At 38.9% G+C, this 20,853-nt stretch overlaps 1 protein-coding gene across 2 annotated transcripts in view; it reads left to right on the forward strand.

Annotated features, from left to right (window-relative positions):
* Positions 1-20,853, forward strand: part of DYM (dymeclin) — a 332,798-nt gene that overhangs the window by 178,798 nt on the left and 133,147 nt on the right. Inside the window, exon 14 of one of the 2 annotated variants that reach the window (XM_059140168.1) lies at positions 10,052-10,216. The exons of the other annotated variant lie outside the window; for it this stretch is intronic. Coding sequence (XP_058996151.1) covers positions 10,052-10,216 — 165 coding nt within the window. The remainder of the gene's footprint in view (positions 1-10,051; positions 10,217-20,853) is intronic. 2 annotated transcript variants of the gene reach the window in all.

Consider the following 20,853-nt stretch of genomic DNA (forward strand, 5'->3'; position numbering starts at 1 on the left):
AACCTAGAAACCAGCGTTCATTCTTTTTTTTTTAAGATTTTATTTATTTATTTATTTGAGAGAGAAACAGTGAGAGAGAGCACAAGAGGGGAGAAGGTCAGAAGGAGAAGCAGACTCCCCGTGGAGCTGGGAGCTCGATGCAGGACTCGATTCCAAGACCCTGGGATCATGACCTGAGCCGAAGGCAGTTGCTTAACCAACTGAGCCACCCAGGTTCCTGAAACCACCATTCTTTCAAGAAGCTCTGGTTTCTTTCTATCTAAATGATAATTTAGAGGCCACAAGTTGGTGGTGGGTGATCGGGGTGCTAATTGCTATGGCGTCTGCCATTTCTTTCAGAGCCCTTCAGTGGACAAAACTAGTAAAATACCAATTCTTGAAAAGGGTAAAGGATAGTTCATACTGTTTTGATTCAGATTCAAGGCTATGTAACATAAATTCCAATTTGATTTTTTGAACTGCATTAATATATTCTCTTTATTCTTCTCTCCATATATGTATGTCTCTCTATATACAACTAATTGCTTCAAGATAATAATAACATTACTACTAAGTCTTAGTGAATGAAGTTTACAATTTTTTTGTCTCTGTCCTTAGAACATATGCCACTGAATATATATGATCAGTTCTATATCTTAAAATAATTTGTTATAATTTTTAAATCTTTGTGTACTTTTATCACTCAATATACAGTTAAATCATTTGTTTTGGTTTTCAGTTTGAGGAAATTTTTTCTTTTTGATTTTTAGGGTTTTTTTTTTTTAAGATTTTATTTGTTTGAGGGGCGCCTGGTAGGTAGCTCAGTAGGTTAAGCCTCTGCCTTCGGCTCAGGTCATGATCTGAAGGTCCTGGGATCCAGCCCCCCGCATCAGGCTCCCTGCTGAGCAGAGAGCCTGATGCAGGGCAGAGAGCCTGCTTCCCCTCTCTCTCTGCCTGCCTCTCTGCCTACTTGTGATCTCACTCTGTCAAATAAATAAATAGAATCTTTTTTAGAAAAAGATTTTATTTATTTGAGAGAGGTGGGGGGACGAGGGAGGAGGAGAAGCAGACTCCCCACTGAACGGGGACCCCCCCCCCCCAACCTGGGGCTCTGTCTCAGGACCCTGAGATCATGACCTGACCCAAGGTAGATGTTTAACCAACTGAGCCACCCAGGTGCTGCCCCGCTTTTGATTTTAGTTTTTGAACATATACAATTTAAAGGTATACTAATAGAATATAAATTACTCATCATTGCCCAGAACACATCTAGAATAATGTGTTCACTTATGTTGTCGTATTTTAAGAACAAAGGGTGGGATGATACCAGTGATTCTGGCAATGCTCCGTCTTTTATCTGTAAAGAATTTTAAAACTATAATAAAACTGACTAAAAGTTTGCTTCTTTATCATCGTCATATGCCAGCAATTCTAAATACTGTCAGTAAGAAAATATTCCTCTCTGCCCTTGTTACACTGCTGAAAAGTTAATCAACGTGACTCTCCAGAGGAGAGTAAGAAGACTGAAGAATCTAGAAACCATAGCCCACGAAAGATGAAAGAAAAGATGCTTAATATCAATCAGAGAAAAAAAAATAAGAGGTTTACAGTTTCTTCATATATTTAAAGGCTCTCATGTAGAGACAAAGTTGGACTTTGTTTCTATTTCCAGGTGTCATAACTGGGTAGAAATTCAACTTAATGATCCTAGTGGGATTTCAAGTCTGTAAAGGATCATGGTGTCCTTTATCTTCCCATTCAGAACCATGCTGGTGTCTCTTTATTTAATCAAGGCTTCTTTTATGCCCAATGGTAGATTTTTGTAATTTTCTTCATAGAGGTGCTAAGCATTCATTACTAATGTAATTTCTTGGTATTTTATACCTACTAATGAATTTATCAACAAGCTTTTTCCAAAAAAAAAATTTTTTTTAATAGACATTGGAAAGGATGCACATAATATTCTAGATAGCCCCAAAAGTTTAATCTCCTTGGCAACCTCAATTTTTTTTTGAAAGTTTGTTAAGCATATAAATCATTAAAAGAAATTAATAAAAAGTTGCTATGAGAATATAATTTTACTGTCAAAGGGCTATAAAATACATTATTAGAAAGCCTGACTCGGGGATCTTTTTAAAGCATCACTCTTCACTGGTGGCTTTAGAGATCTTTTACAGATTTAATTGTTGTTCTAGAAGAGAACATTTTCATACTTTACTTTGGTGAAGCATAGCCATATCAAATAACATTTCACGACTATACATTGCATAATCTTGGATATTTTCATATAAGAAGGCACTACAGAGATTTTATTTTTTATGAAAATGCAACTCTTAAGTAACAGTGACTGTTTTTTATGGGATAGCTCCAGACCACATTTGCTTACTTCCCACGCTCTAGTTTTTCTGATGTCCTAAGCTTTAAGTATAGAGGTCAGAGTGACATTTTAGTGCTCTGGATTTGAATGTCGTAATCTTAAAATGGATATTATTCAGTATATCGAAAAGATTTAGTTCTGTTTTCTTTCTTATATTAAAAAAATGACTTTCAATTTTAATACTGTATTCATTTTTTAAAACCTTTTATCTTGAAATTGCAGATTTGCAAACAAGTATGAAGTTTTCTCATTCACCTTTCACTTAGAGTCCTGAAATGGTAAAATTTTACCACATTTGCATTGTGTCTTTTTTTTTTTTTTAACATTTGAGAATTTATAGACGCGATATACCTTTACTTTTACCACCAAGTACTTCAGTGTCTATTTCTTGAAAACAAAAACATTTATCAAAACCAGGAAATTAACATTGTCTAGTCTGTAGACACTCAAATTTTGCCATTTATGCCACTAATTTCTAGAGAAAAAAGAAACACCTTGTAACGAACGCTCCCTGGTCTGGGATCTAATCCCAGAATCATGGTACATTTAGTTGCCCTCTCTTATCTCTTTTAGTGTGGAACAGCTCCTCCACCTTCCTTTGTCTTTTAAAATTTGAAGAATATGGAACATTTTTTGTTTTTGTTCTTTGTGTAGTACTCTTCAATTTGGATTCTTTTGATTCCTCAGCATAAGATTTAAGCTCTGCTGTGATCCTATCAGGAGATACATGGTGTCTCTTTACTGTTAATATTAACTGTGATCCACTTGCTTCAAAATGTGAATCTCTACTACGTTAACACAGTTTTTATGTTTTCTAAAGTTTTGTTTTCCTTTGGTGGGTTGAGTCCGAGTCTTTTCCAGGACTCAATAAAAATAGCTAACTATAAACCTGTTTTTAAAAACCTTTTTAACCCTACCTTGTCTTAGACATTATAGCCTCTTAAGACTTTGGTTTGGGAGAAGTGGGCGGGGACAGGACAGGATTCCAGAGAACAGGGTACTGAGCTTGTTGGTTCCTGGAGTCCGGAGCCTCTGGCCTTGAGCATGACTGAATTGTGGATGGATTCCACTGGGTGGAATTCTTCCATGACTAAGTGACGGGAGAGTCTGTGTGTCGTCATTTCTTTCCTTCATTCTGCAGTTTTGTCATTTGTTAAGGGGGGATTGTGATATCTCTTTAATTATCACAGTGGAATATGAGGTCAGAAAAAGAAGTAAATGTGAAAGTGTTTTTGTTTTTTTGTTTGTTTTTCGGATTCTTCTTCAGATTTTAATGGCTGAAAGATATCTCAAACAGCTGTTGCTTAGTAAGTTTGTGTATGGCCCAGTGGCTGACACAGAGATTTCCAGTGCATTTTTCTAGATCTGTCCTTGACCTGTTCCTATTCAGTACTTCTATTAATAACTTTCTTAGAAGAAATCATGAAGGTATTCTCAGTCTTGAGGATGAGAGAGAATCTGTATTCAAAATGAACTTTACATTTTAGAATGAAGTCAGGCTCAGCAAGATGACATTTACTTACTTAAATTACAAAGATCAGTTACAAAATAAAGGACTGGTAAGATTGTTCTGTAATGCAGGTGTGTTTGGTCACCAGCTTGATATGAGCAATTGCTAAAAACTTACTGTGATCCTATGCTCATCAAAAAGGATTATACTGCTCAGTTCATAGAAGATAATAGTAATATTACCACTATGTTTTAAGAATATTTTAAAATGAGAGTGTATTTAGAAAATACACGCTTTTGGTGGGTATAGCTGTGAAATGCTGAAGTGCAACATGCGATTTTAAATCCATTTTCTTAACTGTGCCTTTCTTTTGAAAGATTTTATGTAGATTTTATACATTATGTATTTATCTATTATGTATTTTGAAAGATTTTATGTAGACTACATGCTTTTAAAATAATTTCATAATTAAAATCTTGTTTATCAAGCAATAAATACTATTTATCCAGTGGCTGCTCATAGCTAATAATGACAGCATAATGTAATCAAAAGACCATTTTTTGGTGTGCCTTGATATATATTTAAGGAATACAGATTAATTGAGCTGAATTCAAAGTAACAGTGTCAAAGTCTAGGACTAACTACATTTTTGAATTCATTTTTTACCATTATTACAGTTGCTGTGAAAATACTAAGGCAGACTTCATGATAGAGTTGTGATTAAAACATAATCATTAAGAACTAGTTGTATTTTGTTTGGTCATTTCTTGGGTTTTTGTTTTCTTTTCCTTTTTTTTTTTTCCCTGTAAGCTAAAAGTGGTGGGACCAAAGGATTTTTCTCATAATGAGACTACATCTCTCATGCGTCTGCTAATCACCAGGCCTATTTCCATTTAATCTCTATTAAATAATAATAAAGAATATTTCAAGATTATTAAATTAAGAGGAAGGAACTTCTCTAAATTGAACAGGAGCTCCTTTTCCAAGAATGTGTTAACTGTTTCAGTCACACAGCTTGAAAGTTGAAAATTTATATGCTTTGCATAGATGGAAATCATCTTAAAGGTATAGCCTTACCATGGCCCTCTTGAAACACCTTCTCACAACATTCTTAGGTTTTCTTCCGACTTCTCGAGCTACCAGTGAGTATTCTCCACCAGCAGCTCTCTCTCTAGCTTGTAAATCCTGGAATTTCTTAGTCCAGTTCCTGTCTTTTCCCTCTGACCTTACGTAATCTCATATACGTTCTCCAAACTTTGACCTCCATCTATGTGTGTGTCTATGTCCACCTCTATCTCTGGGTTAGTCCACACCTCTCTTAGCTTCAAGCTTACATGTGTAGCAGCATTTGCTGACATCTCACAGCGGCAGTATCTGAAACAGAGCATATCCAAAACTAAACTCATCATCTCTATAAAACCTATCCCTCCTCTGGTTTCTCTTATCTCAGAAAATATACTTTCATTCATCCCCTAATACCAGAAATCAGAGAATTATTCTTGGTATCTTCCTCCATTGACACCATCTCGCATTCCAATCAGTTAGCAAGGCCCACTGATTTTACCTCCGAAAGTTCTGAGTGTGCTGTCCCCTGCTCTAAGCCATCGTCAGCAATACTTGTGTCATCTTGGAACGGGCTCTTCCGTGATCTTTGCTTTGCCACTCCTGGTGCTTCTGGTTGTATCTTTTAACTTTTGCCCCTTGCCAGTTTTATCTTTGTATTGCAGAAACACATCTTAAAAGAAGTAAGCCATATCTGGTTGCTCCCCGCTCGGACCCTTCATTAGTTTCCATGTTGGATAAGTCTTATAACTCGCAAGGCACTGCACGAACCTACCTTACCTTTACCATTTTTCCAATATACACCAGCCATATCGATCTCCTCTCGGATTCTTGAATTTGACCAAGTCTCCCTGCATTTAGCATATTCCCTCTGAAATAATTGTTCCTGTGTCCCTTTCCATTTTTAAAAACTATTCAGTCATTAATTTATGTCTATGATATATGAAAATGGCAGAAAGTTCATTCTGTACAAAAAATGTACAGTGAAAAAGTGATTGTCTCTTCTGTATTTTCCATTTTTTTGTGGTCAGATTTATGACTCATTTTTTAATGGTACTCAAGTATATGGCTTATTTTTGAACTTTTGTTGTTTTATTTTTACCTTACAATCTTTGATCAACCTGGAATTTCTTTTGATTTAGGAGGAGAGGCTAAGAGTTATCTCTGTTTTTTCCTCGTTACCTACTCAGCTATCCCAATACCATTTACTGAATAATTCATCTGATCTTCTGTTTTAAAGTGCCACCTTGGGGTGCCTGGGTGGCTCACTTGGTTAAGCATCTGCCTTCAGTTCGGGTCATGATCCCAGCATTCTGGGATCAGGCTCCAGGTTGGGCTCCTTGGTCAGTGGGGGAACCTGCTTCTCCCTCTTCCTCTGCCACTCTCCTTGCTCATTCTCCCACTCTCTCTCTCTCTCAAATAAATAAAATCTTAAAAAATAAAAACAAACTGCCACCTTTAGGGCTTCTGGATGGCTCAGTTGGTTAAGCAACTGTCTTCGGCTCAGGTCACGATTTCAGGGTCCTGGGATCGAGTCCTGCATTGGGCTCCCAGCTCCATGGGGAGTCTGCTTCTCCCTCTGGCCTTCTCATTCATTCTCTCTCTCAAATAAATAATTAAAATCTTTTTTTTTTAAGTAAAAAAGAAAAAGAAACCAAAAACCAGTTTTTTAAAAAAAATACTACCTTTATCTTGTACTCTGTTCTCATCTTATTTTAGTCTCTTCTAGTGTTCTTGTACTCATGCACTGTATTAAACTGTTTCTGGTAATGTCACTTTACAGTTTTTTTTAAAAATATATGGTAGAACTACTATTATTATTATTATTATTATTAAATATTTTTTTTAATAAATGGTAGAACTAGTCTCATCTTAGAACTATAGTTTTTTCAGTATTTTATGGCTTTTCTTAAATGTTTAATTTTCTATATGGACTTCAGAATTAACATGTTTTGTTTCTTTGTTTAAAACTCTTGATATTTTTGAGAATATGAATTTTTAGACACCTGAACATTTGGTGACTTTATAATCCTAGAGTTTCCTATCTAAAATTTTCTTTCCATTTTATCACTTCTTTTAAATTTTTTTATTACCATTTTAAAGATTTCTTCATAGATATTTGTACATTATTCTTGGATGTTTCACCCTATTTTATTGTCATTGGACTAGAATCACTATATTTTTAAAAACTGTTTTTTTCAGGATGCCTGGGTAACTCGGTCGGTTGAGTGTCCAACTCTTGATTTCATCTCAGGTCATGATCTCAGGGTCATGGAATCGAGCCCCATGTCAGGCTCTGCACTGGGCATGGAACCTGCTTAGGATTCTCTCTCCCCCTCCCCCTCCCTTGCACTTCACTGTCTCTTATTAATAACAACAACAACAACAAACTGATTGTTTTTTTCAAACAAACAGAAATAGACCCAAAAGAGAACAAATTAATGATTGCTAGAGGGAAAGGAAGTAAGGGGATGAGGGCAGGGGGTGAAGGGAGTGGAAACACAGGCTTCCAGTGACGGAATGAGTAAGTCACGGGGTTGGAAGGTACAGCATAGGGAATGTAGTCAGTGGTATTGTAATAGTGTTGGATGGTGACAGGTGCAAGCTACACTTATGACCATAGCATAGGGTGTAGACTTGTTGAATTGCTGTGTTGTGCACCTGAAACTAGTGTGACATTCTGTATCAACTATACTTCAATTTTTTTAAAAATTGATTTGTTTTTTGAACTGAGAAAGACTGTTAATTTCACAGTTTCGGTGTGACTTTTATTATTGTCTAATATGTGTCTTGATTCTATCTTGTAATCTCCCCGGGAAAGAATTGTGTGTAATTTCTTCCTCATGCCATCTTCAGGGCCATGCATAGTTCCTACGTGCCACGTATAGTAGATGCTGCTTGCCAGTGAGTGGATGGGCTGGTTAATAGGTTGAGTGGGTGATTGAAGTGTCCCAAGTTTTGGAAATGTGTCTATTTCTAATCTTTTAATGTATTAATTTTGTTTTATTAGTTTATTCCCAAAATAAAAGTTGGGAACTTTGTGTACTTTCGGCATGCATTTTTAGACAAGGTTCTCAGCGACTAGGAGTTTAAGCATATCCGTTGATGTTAATTAAGTTCATGGTTTTGTTGATTCACCTTGTCAGACTGACTTGACATTTCCCTCTTTCAAACTTGTTCTTTTCAAGTGGTCTGAAATGTGGCGTGAGTGAAATTGCTCTGATGATAATAATTCTTTTATATTTTTAAATATCACTTCAAAATTTTGGAATAATTTAATATTTTTACTTCTGTGTTACAATTTGTGGGGTTGAGGCTTGGAGAGATCAAATCCTCACTGTCACAAAACTTCCAGTGGCTGGGCTGGATCCAAATTTTAAAGTTTTCCAACTCCTGATTCCATGTTCCTTCTACTGTGGTATCTTCCAAATGGCAGGACTATTATTGCCTGTCTTCCAGGAACGTATTTATAGTATTGTGGGGAGAGGATCTTTCATACCACTTTGCTCTAGCAAGGCAGATTTCATATGGTTAACTAATTACACCATTGTATTTTTATAACTTTTCCCCCATTAGTGTAACCCCCTCACTTTTTAATAGCCTTTTAAGAGCAGCTCTAAATTCATAGCAAATTGGAGCAAAAAGTACAGAGAATTGCCATATGTACCCCGTCACCCTACACACACAGCCTTCCCTGCTATCATCTGTCTACACCAGAAGTGATACGTTTGTTACAATTGATGAACCTCCCTTGATATGCCAGTATCACTCAGAGGCCATAGTTTATGTTAGGGTTCATTCTTGGTGTCATGCATTGTATGGGTTTGACAAATGTATAATGGCATGTATCCACCGTTACAGTTTCATAAAAAATATTGGGTGTCTGGGTGGCTCGGATGGTTAAGCATCTACCTTCGGCTCGGGTCATGATCTTGGAGTCCCGGGATTGAGCCCCACATCGAGCTCCCTGCTCTTCAGGGAGCCTGCTTCTCCCCCTGCCTGTGCCTCTCTCTCTGTCTCTCATGAATAAATAAAATCTTAAAAACAACAACAACAACAACAACAACAACAGAATATTGCACTGCCCTTAAAATCCTCTGTGCTCTGCCTGTTCATCCCTCTCTCCCCACTAACCTCTGATAGCCACTGATCTTTTTTTTTTTTTTTTTTTTTTTAAAGATTTTATTTATTTATTTGACAGAGAGAAATCACAAGTAGATGGAGAGGCAGGCAGAGAGAGAGAGGGAAGCAGGCTCCCTGCTGAGCAGAGAGCCCGATGCGGGACTCGATCCCAGGACCCCGAGATCATGACCTGAGCCGAAGGCAGCAGCTTAACCCACTGAGCCACCCAGGTGCCCCAGCCACTGATCTTTTTTACCTTCTTCAGGGTTTTGCCTTTTCTAGAACGTCATTGAGTTGGAATCATACAGTAGGTAGCCTTTTTAGATTATCTTCCTTCCTAAGTAATAACACATTTAAGATTCCTCCATGTCTTCTCATGGTTTGATAGCTCATTTCTTTTTAGCTCTGAATATAATCTTCATCTTCTGGATGTACCACAGTTGATCTGTTTGCCTACTAAATGACCTCTTGATTGCTTCCAAGTTTTGGCAATTACGAATACTGATGTGAACACCCATGTGCAGGTGTTTAGGTGGACAGAAATTTCCAGCTCATTTGGGTAAATGCCAAGGTCCGTGATTGCTAGATCGTATGGTAAGAGTATGTTTGATTTTGTAAGAAAGCTGAAACTGTCTTCCAAAATGGCCATATGATTTTTACATTCTCACCAGTGCCAGGAGAGTTCCTGGCACTCGGCATCCTTCCCTGCAATGGTATTGTCAGTGTTCTGGATTTTGGCCATTCGAATGGGTTTGTAGCAGTATCTCATTGTTTTAATTTGCATTTCCTTAATGATATATGATGTAGAGCATCTTTTCATATGCTTATTTTCCTTTCGTATATCTTCTTCGATGAGGTATCTGTTTAGATCTTTTACCCATTTTTAAATCGTGTTGCTTGTATTCTTTTTTATCTTTTTAATACTCTCTTTTAACAGTTGTTTTTTCTTGGGTACCATCTAGTGGAAAACCACAGAGGGCTTTGAGGACACTGAGAATGGTTTATTTTTTCGAAGGAAAACTCCTCTCTTTCTCCTTTTCTCCTTTTCCTTTGTCTTTCAGTTATACCTGCCGCCACTTGCGGAGATATGTTTATGTGTTGGACAAACTGTGTTTCCCCCACTCTCACTGTTCTACGCTTCAGCATTGCTTCTCGACCCTCAGTGACAATGGAGAGGAACTCTTGTCTTTAACTTGCTCTCACATTCTCAGATCCTATGCTTCCAGGTTATTAACTCTGCTGTCCCTTTTCTGCATGCTGCATGCTCCCGTGACTGCTGATTGCATGTTCGAACGGGACGCGTACCAGTCAAATGAGGACAGATGATTTATATTTGAAATGATGCTAAATAATTCTTTAAAATAATGGCTGGGATTTGTTACCTTGCAAATGTCTTCTTAAGTACTTCATGTTTCAGGGGAGAGAGAATAGCTCTCAACCACACAGTTGTCGTGCAACTTGACAGAACTTTCCTAGACTTTGCTCCATTTGGGAATCTTTTGATTTAATATATACTAGCCAGGAGCACTCTGTTTTGTGTATGAATGGACTCTACAGTTGCCATTAATTACACGTGAATTTTGAGTTCTCTCCTGAGAGCTGGCTCTGGCACTTCCCCCATGTTTTGATAGAAGCACATTCAGCTAAGCAGGTTTGATTTTATAAGAAGGTAGAAATTATCCATTGGGTTTTGTATTTCTTCCTCCTTTTATTTATGTACAGAGTGGTTATAAAATCAGCAAGTGCAGTGTGTCATGGATGAGTGTAGATCAAACAGAACAACGGTGGGTGTAGTAAGAAGGAAACAAGGCATTGATGTCAAGTATCAGAGAAAATCACCACCTGCTGTTTGGCGTCTGTCGTGCACCAAAATGGAGGGATAGTTTGACATTACTGCCTTGTACTTGCAGTTGGCATTTTAAACACACATGTCTGTAAGTCAGAGAAGACTTCTGTGCCAGCCCTGTATTGTTAGCTAGGTAGGATGCTTGAGGCAGTGTCTCCTCTGTGGAATGACTAAGAGGAAGAAGGAAAAAGCCCCACAAACACCTTCTGAAAGTAGCAGATGTTTTGAATTAAAGTAGATCTTTTCAGGTGAAGAAACCTACAAAAGCTTTACTCTACACAGGCTATCTAAGTGAAAACATTCTGATTTTTAAGAGTAGAAGATAGGGTGCCTGGGTGGGGTGGCTCAGTCAGAGTCAGTTAAGCGTCTTGCCTTCCAGGATCCTGAGACTGAGCCCCTCGTCCGGCGCTCTACTCAGCCTGGAGTCTGCTGCCCCCTCTCCCTCCTCCCCTCCCCCAGCTTGTGCACTTTTCTCTCACTTGCTTTCTCTCGCTCTCAAATAAATAAGATCTTTTACACTTGATCTTAGCCAGAAGGCCAAGAGGCGATAAATAAGATCTTTTAAAGAAAAAAAAAAAAAAAAAAAGAGGAGAAGATAGTGTGACAGATATCTAAGTTGACAGCATGTTCTTGGTGGCAGAAACATTTGTAGACTCATAATGATATTGGTCAGATTCTTATTGAGTCAGTGGAGACATTTTTAAGAAATCAAAAGTCACAGGTGCCTGGGTGGCTCAGTCGGTTAATCCTCTGCCTTTGTCTCAGGTCATGATCCCAGGGATCTAGCCCTGCATCAGGCTCCCTGGTCAGCAGGACCCTGCTTCTCCCTCTCCCTGCCACTCCCTCTACTTATGTGCGTGCGTGCACTCTCTCTGTCAAATAAATAAATCTTAAAAAAAAAAAAAAAAGAAAGAAACAAACAAACAAAAAAATCAGAGATAGAAAAGTGAGTGAAAATAATAGAGTAAACTCTTTTGCATATAATATGGGAGAATTTACCAAAGCAAAGCCATTTACTTTCAGTTGACTTAGGTAAAGTGAGAGAGTACTGGGTAAGTGAGAGTTTTATGAGTCAGGGACAGAACTTGTCTGTTTACAAGGAACAGAGAGAGCTGCCCCTCCTCACTGAGCCTCTTGAACAGGCAACATTAATTATTCTTGCCCTTATGTACCACGTACCTACCTGATTAAGGTTTTTCCAGAAAAAGAGAACCAGTAGGATGTACACACGTGCAGTCATGTGTACGGAGAGAATGAAAGATTGGGAAATACTTTAGGGAACTGGCTTTTGGACTGTACTGGCTGGCAAGTCTGAAATCTGTTGGGGCAGGCTGGAGATGTAGGTAAGCATTGATGTTGCAGTCTTAAATATTAGATCCACCGTGCAGGGCAGGAGTCTGGAAACCCAGGCGGGACTTTTGTGTTAGAATTTTGGGAAAGAATTTCTTCTTCCTCGGGAAACCTTAGTCTCTGCTCTTAGGGTCTTCAGCTGATTGGAGGAGACCTACCTACATTATAGAGAATAATTTGCTTATCTTAAAGTTGGCTGATTATAAATGTTAATCTCATTTATTACAAATGTTAATCCCACCCACAGATACCTTCACAGCAGTGTCTTGGTGGGTGTTCAGCCACACCACTGGTACCATAGCCTGGCCAAGTTGGCACGTAAGGCTGCCATCAACTGCACTTCCCCTGTCTTTCCTCTGTGTATGTCTTCATGTACACGTCTGTCCTACCAGACGCCAAGCCTCATCGGTAGAGCATCCGTCATAGCCCTCCTTATGTGTCTGACCACACCTCACACAGCTGCGCAGTTCACCTGCATTAATACCAGTGGCAGCAGTTTGGGCCTTTTGCCATTTGTGATGGAGGCCATTAGCCACTTGTCTTTGGGGTCACAGCCCTCCCATCACAGGAACAGACAGGAGAGGGAGGCATACCGGGACACCTGGAGAGCTACAAGGCAGTGGAGGGAAAGGGACCAGGAAGACAAAGTCAGGAGGCGCGAAGAAAGTGCGGGGAGGAGAGATAGAGGCAGCACAGGGCCCAAGCAGCCTGTGATTCCTGAGCCCCTTTCGCCCGGCTCCTGGCAGAGCTGAAGTGCACTTTGTTTCCAAGTTGGAACAGCGTTTCTTTCACATTTTCTGTTTCCTCTTTTAGCACCTTTCCTGCAGTGCCTCGGCCCCTGCCCACTCTGGTCCCCTTCTCATCCGTGGGCGGGTGTTCAGTACTCCCAGCCAAGGTGGGGGTCCGTACCTCCAAAGGGTCTGTTTTCAGTGCCGGGCAGGCCCTCCTCAGGACTGAAAAGCCCTTGGGAAATGTCAGGCTGTGGTAGATCAGCTAGATCCCCTGAGGAAATAGTCTGAGAGAGCTTCATGGCATTTTCGAAATGCTGTCCCTTTGCCAGCCTGCCCCTCTCTGGCTGTCAGCCCTCTTCCCTCACCTTACTCCAGGCCTGTTACAACAGATGTACTTTGTCTCAGCCCCCAAGTTCTGCCAGGCCCAGACCAGTTTTTCTGAATGGCCGAGAGGAAATACAGTAGTTGGCGACACAGGCCCCAGAGTTAAGGCAATGACCCCCCAACACCAGCTTTCCCGCGCCAGCACGTGCCAGCTCATGCAGTCTGGGACTGGGGGCCAGGAACCTTCACCATGGGATTTTCACAAAAGGAGAGAGCTGGTCGCCTTTTCACCATGGGATTTTCACAAAAGGAGAGAGCTGGTCGCCTTTGTGCTGTGTTCTTTTGTAGATGACTAACATCCTGCATCCACGCGGACACGTGGTCAAATGTATGCTAGTCTGCAGGTGACCGATTTTTCTTTCAGCAGAACTGTGTTACAAGAAGAGCAGAGCAAGCCAGACGCCTGAATGGAGCCATCTCCCACTCACTGCACCGTCTCAGATAGCTTTGGTTTAAAGTGTTTCACCAGAAGTGCGCAGTGTTTAAAATGTAACTGAGTCCCTGGATAGAGGTATCAGTTTATCCCTAAAGAACTTTGCCTTAGTCTAACTGGAATTACTGCTGTAGATAGAAACCTTGGTCATTGTACTGCAGACTTCTTTCCAGTATAAAAAGTGTTTTTATAGCATCTCTGAGAGAATGCTTCTGCATGCTTCCAATCTCAGGAGGCGGTGGAGTTCTTACCGTTTCAATGTTAGATTGTCCCGTTAAGTCCACCTGCCGATAACTTTTCAACCATTTTAAAATTTGTTTTTAAACAGTGGGTTAAAGCCTCTGCCTTCGGCTGAGGTCATGATCCTGGGGTCCTGGGATTGAGCCCTTGGATTGACTCTTCCCTGCTCTGCGGGGAGCCTGCTTCCTCCTCTCTCTCTGCCTGCCTCTGCCTACTTGTGATCTCTGTCTGTCAAATAAATAAATAAAATCTTTTTTAAAAATTGCTTTACTATACTAGAGATATGATATAATCCTGGATTATTTTGTAATTGCATAAATTGCATATGTAAGGTTAAAAAATGGTAGAAAATAGTGGATTTATATAAAGAAATATCTGCCAAAAATTATTGAAATGCTAATGTCTTGGGATTTATCCTACGGAAATAACTTAACTCTAGGAAAGAGTTATATTTAGGAGCCAAATAAGGGATTGGTAAAGTAAACTACATTCTGTCAACTCAAGGGAATATGATTTAGCCTTGAAAAATATTATGAAGTAAAATAGAAATACAGAAAACTTTTGATATAATGTTAAGTGAGGAAAGAATGTAAAATTATATACTGCTATAAACAACTATATATTATATGCATCTGGACAAGAACTAGATGATATATACAAATAGTTGTGGAAATTAGTGAAGTATACATGAAATTTTAAGAATTTTAAAATTTTTAAGCATTTAAAAATTACGTAAATTTAAATTATAAGTTTCTCCTTTGTTTTTTCTCTGCCCTTCCTCCACTGCCACAATTTAAGTGTGTATCTCTGGTTTTTCTTTTTTTTTTCTTTTTTTTCTTCACCAGCATCATGTAATATCATTTTATTAGTTGGCAGAGACATACAGTGGTTTATGGAAAGAGACATAGTTCCTTGATCTGTGATCACAGAAAATTTCTCTCAGCATATTTTAGAATTTTTATAGTTTTTTTTGGGGGGGGCGTTTTTCTGACTGAATTGGTTTATTATTCTAAGTAAGCACAATGTTAAATCATGTCTAAACTGTAGTACTTTAAAATTTCGGAGTGTTTTCGCCATTTGGTATGTCTTTTATACTGTGGTTTAGAAAAATGACATCTGGTGCCATTTGATTGCTTTGAAAAAGGATTACATCTTAAGCATAAATCTAGGACAATCTTCTAATGAGTTTCCTCAAAAGAGGTTTTTTTTTTTTTTAAATTACTAGAACGGTCTTGTAATAGTGTATACCACTCACTAAATCTGTCATGAATAAATATTTGAAGCCATAGTAATAATTTTTCATGCATATGATACTGTCTTAATAATTCTGTTGTGGCTCTGTGCTTTATTGATTTCTGTGCCACTTCTGTGGCATGAAATGAAATGCATTATTCCACTTAAACCATTATGGTTTCCTTTTGAATTACATATTCACTACTTGATCCTGTCATCAAACTTATTCTATGTTCTGTAATGTGGTGTTCGGTCTTCAGGCTTACGTCTTTAGTACTCAGTGCCTATAAGACAAAACAGAGCAGGTAAATTCAGATCAGAAAAGTTGGGAAAAATAAACAATATGTATTTAAATATTTTTAGAATCACTCTTTTAATGCATGTTTTCTGGTTTGGGGATTGGGATTTTCTTTTCTCAAGAATTAAAAGAATGAATCGTTGGCGGTGCATACTGGACAAACCGGCCACCATCTTTGCTTGGTCTCAGAGCTGAGGTGGATGGCTTTGCCCACCACCTTCTCTTCGCTTCTGTGACAGCGTACTCCTGGCTTTGTTCCCACAGGTTTGCCATTTCTTTTTAGGCCTTTGTTGTAAATATTAGAATTCCTTAAGGCCTGCTCCTAAGGCCCTCCCCTCTTTTCACTTAAGCTCTTACTTCAGGCATTTTCATCTCCTTTTATGACTTTACAGGTCATCCATGTGGCAGTATGTCCCAAATGACCAACTCTAGCTGCATTTCTGAGCTCCAACCCCACACTGTCAGCTGCCACAGCGTTAACATCACCACTCGCCCCTCTCACACCCCATCTCCCAGGCCAACTCTTAAACCTTTCTCCACAAACTTTTTCTGTTTGTCTCCTCTATCTTGGCAAGTGGTGTCTCCCGCCATCAAGACACTTATGCCCATCTCTTGAGAATCATCAGGACTTTCTTTCCCTCACCTCCTACATCCATCCTCTGTCCATTTCTGTTCTGTTTCTAAAATGTAAATGGAACGTGTCCTCTTTTCTCTGTGCCTGCTGCCAGCCACGCCAGCTCAGACCATCCCAGACCATCCCCACCTCACGTGTAGTGGTGGTTTCCTGTGCTCTCAGTACAGACCACCCACCCCCAGTCCCTTACCAAGGAACCATCTGAAGAGAATCGAAATCAGATTCCGTCTCTTCCTTGCTCTGATGGCCTCAGTGGCCACCCTCTGTCTTTGGGATGACACACTCTCTAGCCACACCAACGGTCTTTCTTTTCCAGGATTTGCTGATCCCTTTCCTGTCTTAGGCCTTTGCATATGTTCAGAATGTTTCTTTCTCTACTCTACTCCATATTTTCTACACTTCTTACTTCCTTACACGGGGCTTTTCCCTTATCCCTAAATCCATTGTTATGCTTGATACCATGTTTCTGCTCACACATACATTCTCTCTCTCTCTCTTTTAGAGTACACTGTAAGCTCCAGGTGGACAGAAAATGTGTGGATTTTAGTCCGCTCATCATTAGCACCTAATGTGATACTTAGGTCCACAAAATGGCCGCTCTTCAGAGATTTCTTGGCTAGAAGCAATAAGATGGCAATCCTATTAAAATACTATTGCAGGGGCGCCTGGGTGGCTCAGTCGGTTGAGTGTCTGACTCTTGGTTTCCGCTTGGGTCATAATCTTGGGGTCGTGGGATCAGGCCCCACATTGGGCTCTGCACTGGGCATAGGGCGTGCTTGAGGTGCTGCCTCTGCCCCCCACCCTCTCCCTCAACAAATAAATAAATAAAGCTACTACATCTTCAAAAAAGCATTCAAGATAGCATAATTAGATAATTAAGTATCCTGGTGATAGTTTCTATAGTTATGTAGTAAAACTGCCTGGCATATGCCATTCATTATTCTTTCCTTAAATATTTTATAAACTTTCTACTTTTTGGATTTACATGGTAAACCATGACCATCAAATCAGTATCAGTATGCTTTGAAAGGTGCCTCGTAAAAATGCAAAAATAATATTTTCTCGGGTGGCTGTAGTCAAGCAGAAGAAACTCAAAGGGAAAAGTAAAATTATTTTACTTTAAATTTTGCCTCTTGAAATTTAAACACAATACTATAAAATAACCTGAAAATAGAGTAGTTTTAACAAGCTTTATCACCACCTTCCACCCCTGCAGTTTTCCTTTGGCATAAATAAATTATGGAGGCTACCGGCCGTAATAGTGGTAACAGAATGAAGGTTCAGAAATATGGATAAGAAATAAGAAAGTATATCACAGTATGTATTAAAAATTCTATTTAACTTCCTTTTTAATTCAAAATTCTTTAGTAGTGAAGCAAACAGATTTGTTATACTATCCCTACTTGGAAATGTTTTTAAAAAATGTTTTCAGTGTGTTACGTCTACAAATATTGGTAAGATTTATTGAAGACCAACAGTGGCATTAAAACCCCACTCGAAACAAATGCTTCTTTAGCCTGCCATGGTCGTTGGCCCTGAACTATCACCCAGTTGTACAGCGTATTGTCCAGAGGGAAGAAATTTAGATTAAATCAATAATTAAAACATAACAGAAGATACTTCTTCTGGGAGAAGGATGTTATGAGAATTTGGACATATGGAAACAAACTTAGAAAGAAGTGACAGAATCTTAGGGAAAAACAATATGAAATTCATATGTGATCCAAAAAAATGGTGATTCCTCCCCCGCAAATGTTCTCAGGTATAGAGCGTTGGTAAAGGAGGCACTCACATCACAGCGTTTTACCTGTGGGTGTATAGGTATAACCAGAGTTCCTGAAGGTGAACAGGGCAGATAACAAATTAAAATTTCTCTTGGAGGTTAGACTGTGTATGGAGGCCTTGGAGAGGGTACAAAATTCCCTCCCTCCCCCTCCATTGGATGCTCTTAGCCTGGGGCTGCCATGTGCAGGGAATTCCGTGTGCATATTCAGACATGCAGAGTTGCATAACTGCTTATTAGAGAAATATTCTTGGTCACTAAATGTCCGAGAGACTGAAACTTACAGGGTTTCCCATATATGGAAGAAAAGTGATTCCGCCTACTCTCCATGCGTTGGCACGTCATAATGCCAGCCCTTACATATGTTTGACTTCCAGAATTTAAATAGGTGGTGACATAAATCAGAAGTTAACGTTTGTTGAAGTAATATACTGGCATTCAGTAACTCTGTTGTCATGCTTGCGATGAGGAAGGTAAATTCTTTTCAGTGTGGCCCTGAGTAGGAGTGGCATTTGTTCTAAAACCGTCCCTCTACGTTAGATGGACAACAAAATTACTAATTTCTATCTTACAAAAGATAAGGAAGCAGAGGAGACTGTAGAGAAATTAAATGGTTTGGCAGAGACCACACAACAAAGCAGAAGTAGAACCCAAGTCTCTCAGAGTCTCTACTCTGATCAGTTTCATCTTCACTGAGTGTCACCGCATGAGAGAGAGAGAGAGAAAAACGCATCTCATCATACGTGTGCAGAATGAATTACTCTCAATAGATAGCTGCTTCTATTTTTTAAAAATCTCAGTTCACTCCTGTTACATTTTTAGTCTCCACCCTGCAGATCTGAGCTGGAATGGGAACTGAAGAGGACCTCATTTTCGTAGGCATTTGTCCCACGTGCATTCTTACATTGATCTAAACTAGAGTCAGATGTGTTCCAACAGGCCGCTCATTTTCTGTAACAATTCTATGAACTAGCTGTCTATAATAGGTAGTTCATTAAAAATTAATTTTTAAATGAACTTGAGATGTACAGTATAGATTTTCTAAAGGCTGTATCGTGGAGCATGCATACAAAATATTTTCCTTGCCCAGTAATGCTAGTAGTAGCCACTACTTATTGGGCTCTTGCTCTTTAACAGACATGGTTCTAATTATTAACTATTTTTATTTTAATCCTCGAGGCAGCTCTCTGAGATTGTTAATTATCCCCATTTCATACGCAAGGGAAGTGATGCATGGGCTGTCTTAATACTTCACTAGAAGATGGTAAAGCCAATATGGAAATGCAAATATTCTGGCCCTAAAAGTCCCATTTTTAACATTTTACTGCCTCCCATCAAACTTTTTAACAACAGTATGATTTTATGAAGTAACTTTGCCTTTCAAATTATTTTAACCCATCTTAAAAAGCCCACTACAAATCTGATATTGTTTGATGATTATATATTTTAAACTAATTGTTTTTAAGGTCTTGAACTTCTGTTCTCTGCACACTCACAATTTCACTTGGAGATAGTTCATAAAACTGATGAAAATTTAAAATTGGAGTGTAGGTTATAGATCCAGAAATTCAAAACTGTATTTCTCTTCCTCTAAATTCTGTGTATGGACCATTTAGTGTGCTTGTTACTGTCTAAACATGTAATCTCTCCTGATTTTCAAAGCTACTAATCCTTACAAAAATCCTTACTTTGACATATCAGATGTCCAAGTTTGGTGTTAATTTTTGACATAGATTTGATTTTTTTTTTTTCTCAAAGTAATAGTAGATACAAGCTGTTCTCAAAGGATTTTTAACCAGATTTCACAAAGCACCCCAGAGAATAAATTATACATTTTACTTGCCACCAGGAAAAGAAACAAGCAGTTTGCAACTGGAAATAATTTCTAATAGTGACTTAAAGTCTTAGAGCTCCCTTGTTATTCCTCCATTCAGTGTCTACCAGTTGTGCTACTCTTCTGTCATTAGACAAGCAAACCAAATAAAAAGTTTTCCTAGGGATTTAGAAGTATAGTTAACTGTTATATATGCATGTGTGTGTTAGTCCAGATAACATTTATATAGAGTTTTTAAATGTCTGTTAAATTTGTTGTACCTGAGGCTGATGCTAGGAATTTCTTATGTGCATTCATTTCAAGTAGCAAAAAGTATAAGCCAGTAGGAAATTCAAGTCCTGTTACTCCTGACAGTAGAAGATTGAATAATTTAATATGTGGTCTGTCCATCCTAGCACACAGGGCTTGTGGCAGCAGTGGGAATCTGGCAGAGAGAGCAATTTGTGTCTTGTTAATGTAGGCCCAGCTTTTAGGATTCATCTCATATCCCTCAGTCCTGAACTTACAAAATCACATTTAAAGGTAGCAGTTAGTATCTTTTCTGTAGAAAGTAAAGGAAGTATCAACAAATCAATCTAGAACCAGTGAATACATGGCTGCTGGTGTATTTATTTATTTCAACATGTTCAATAAGAAAAGCACATCTGGGGAATACTTTTCATTGGTTAGCTGATTGTACGATAGTCTCTACTAGCCTTGAATGGTCAGGTTGGAGAGCCTCACTGTGGATTAAATACTGGTCAGTGAAATGCAATGGGCAATCATCTGTGGGTTTTGTTTTGTTTGTTTGTTTGTTCCTTCTTGCTGTTTCCTTGTGTAACAAAATTACCACAGCAAGCAAGATATTGAAGCAATGTATTGTGGTAGTCTGGTTTAATGGAAAGAAAAGAGCCTTAATTTTCACCAAAATTTTTTTTTAAGATTTTATTTATTTATTTGACAGACAGAGATCACAAGCAGGCAGACAGGCAGGCAGAGAGAGGGAGAGGAGGAAGCAGGATCCCCGCAGAGCAGAGAGCCCGACGCGGGACTCGATCCCAGGACCCTGAGATCATGACCTGAGCCGAAGGCAGTGGCTTAACCACTGAGCCACCCAG

The sequence above is a fragment of the Mustela lutreola genome, chromosome 11, assembly GCF_030435805.1.
Source record: "Mustela lutreola isolate mMusLut2 chromosome 11, mMusLut2.pri, whole genome shotgun sequence".
In the NCBI taxonomy this organism is placed as follows: domain Eukaryota; kingdom Metazoa; phylum Chordata; class Mammalia; order Carnivora; family Mustelidae; genus Mustela; species Mustela lutreola.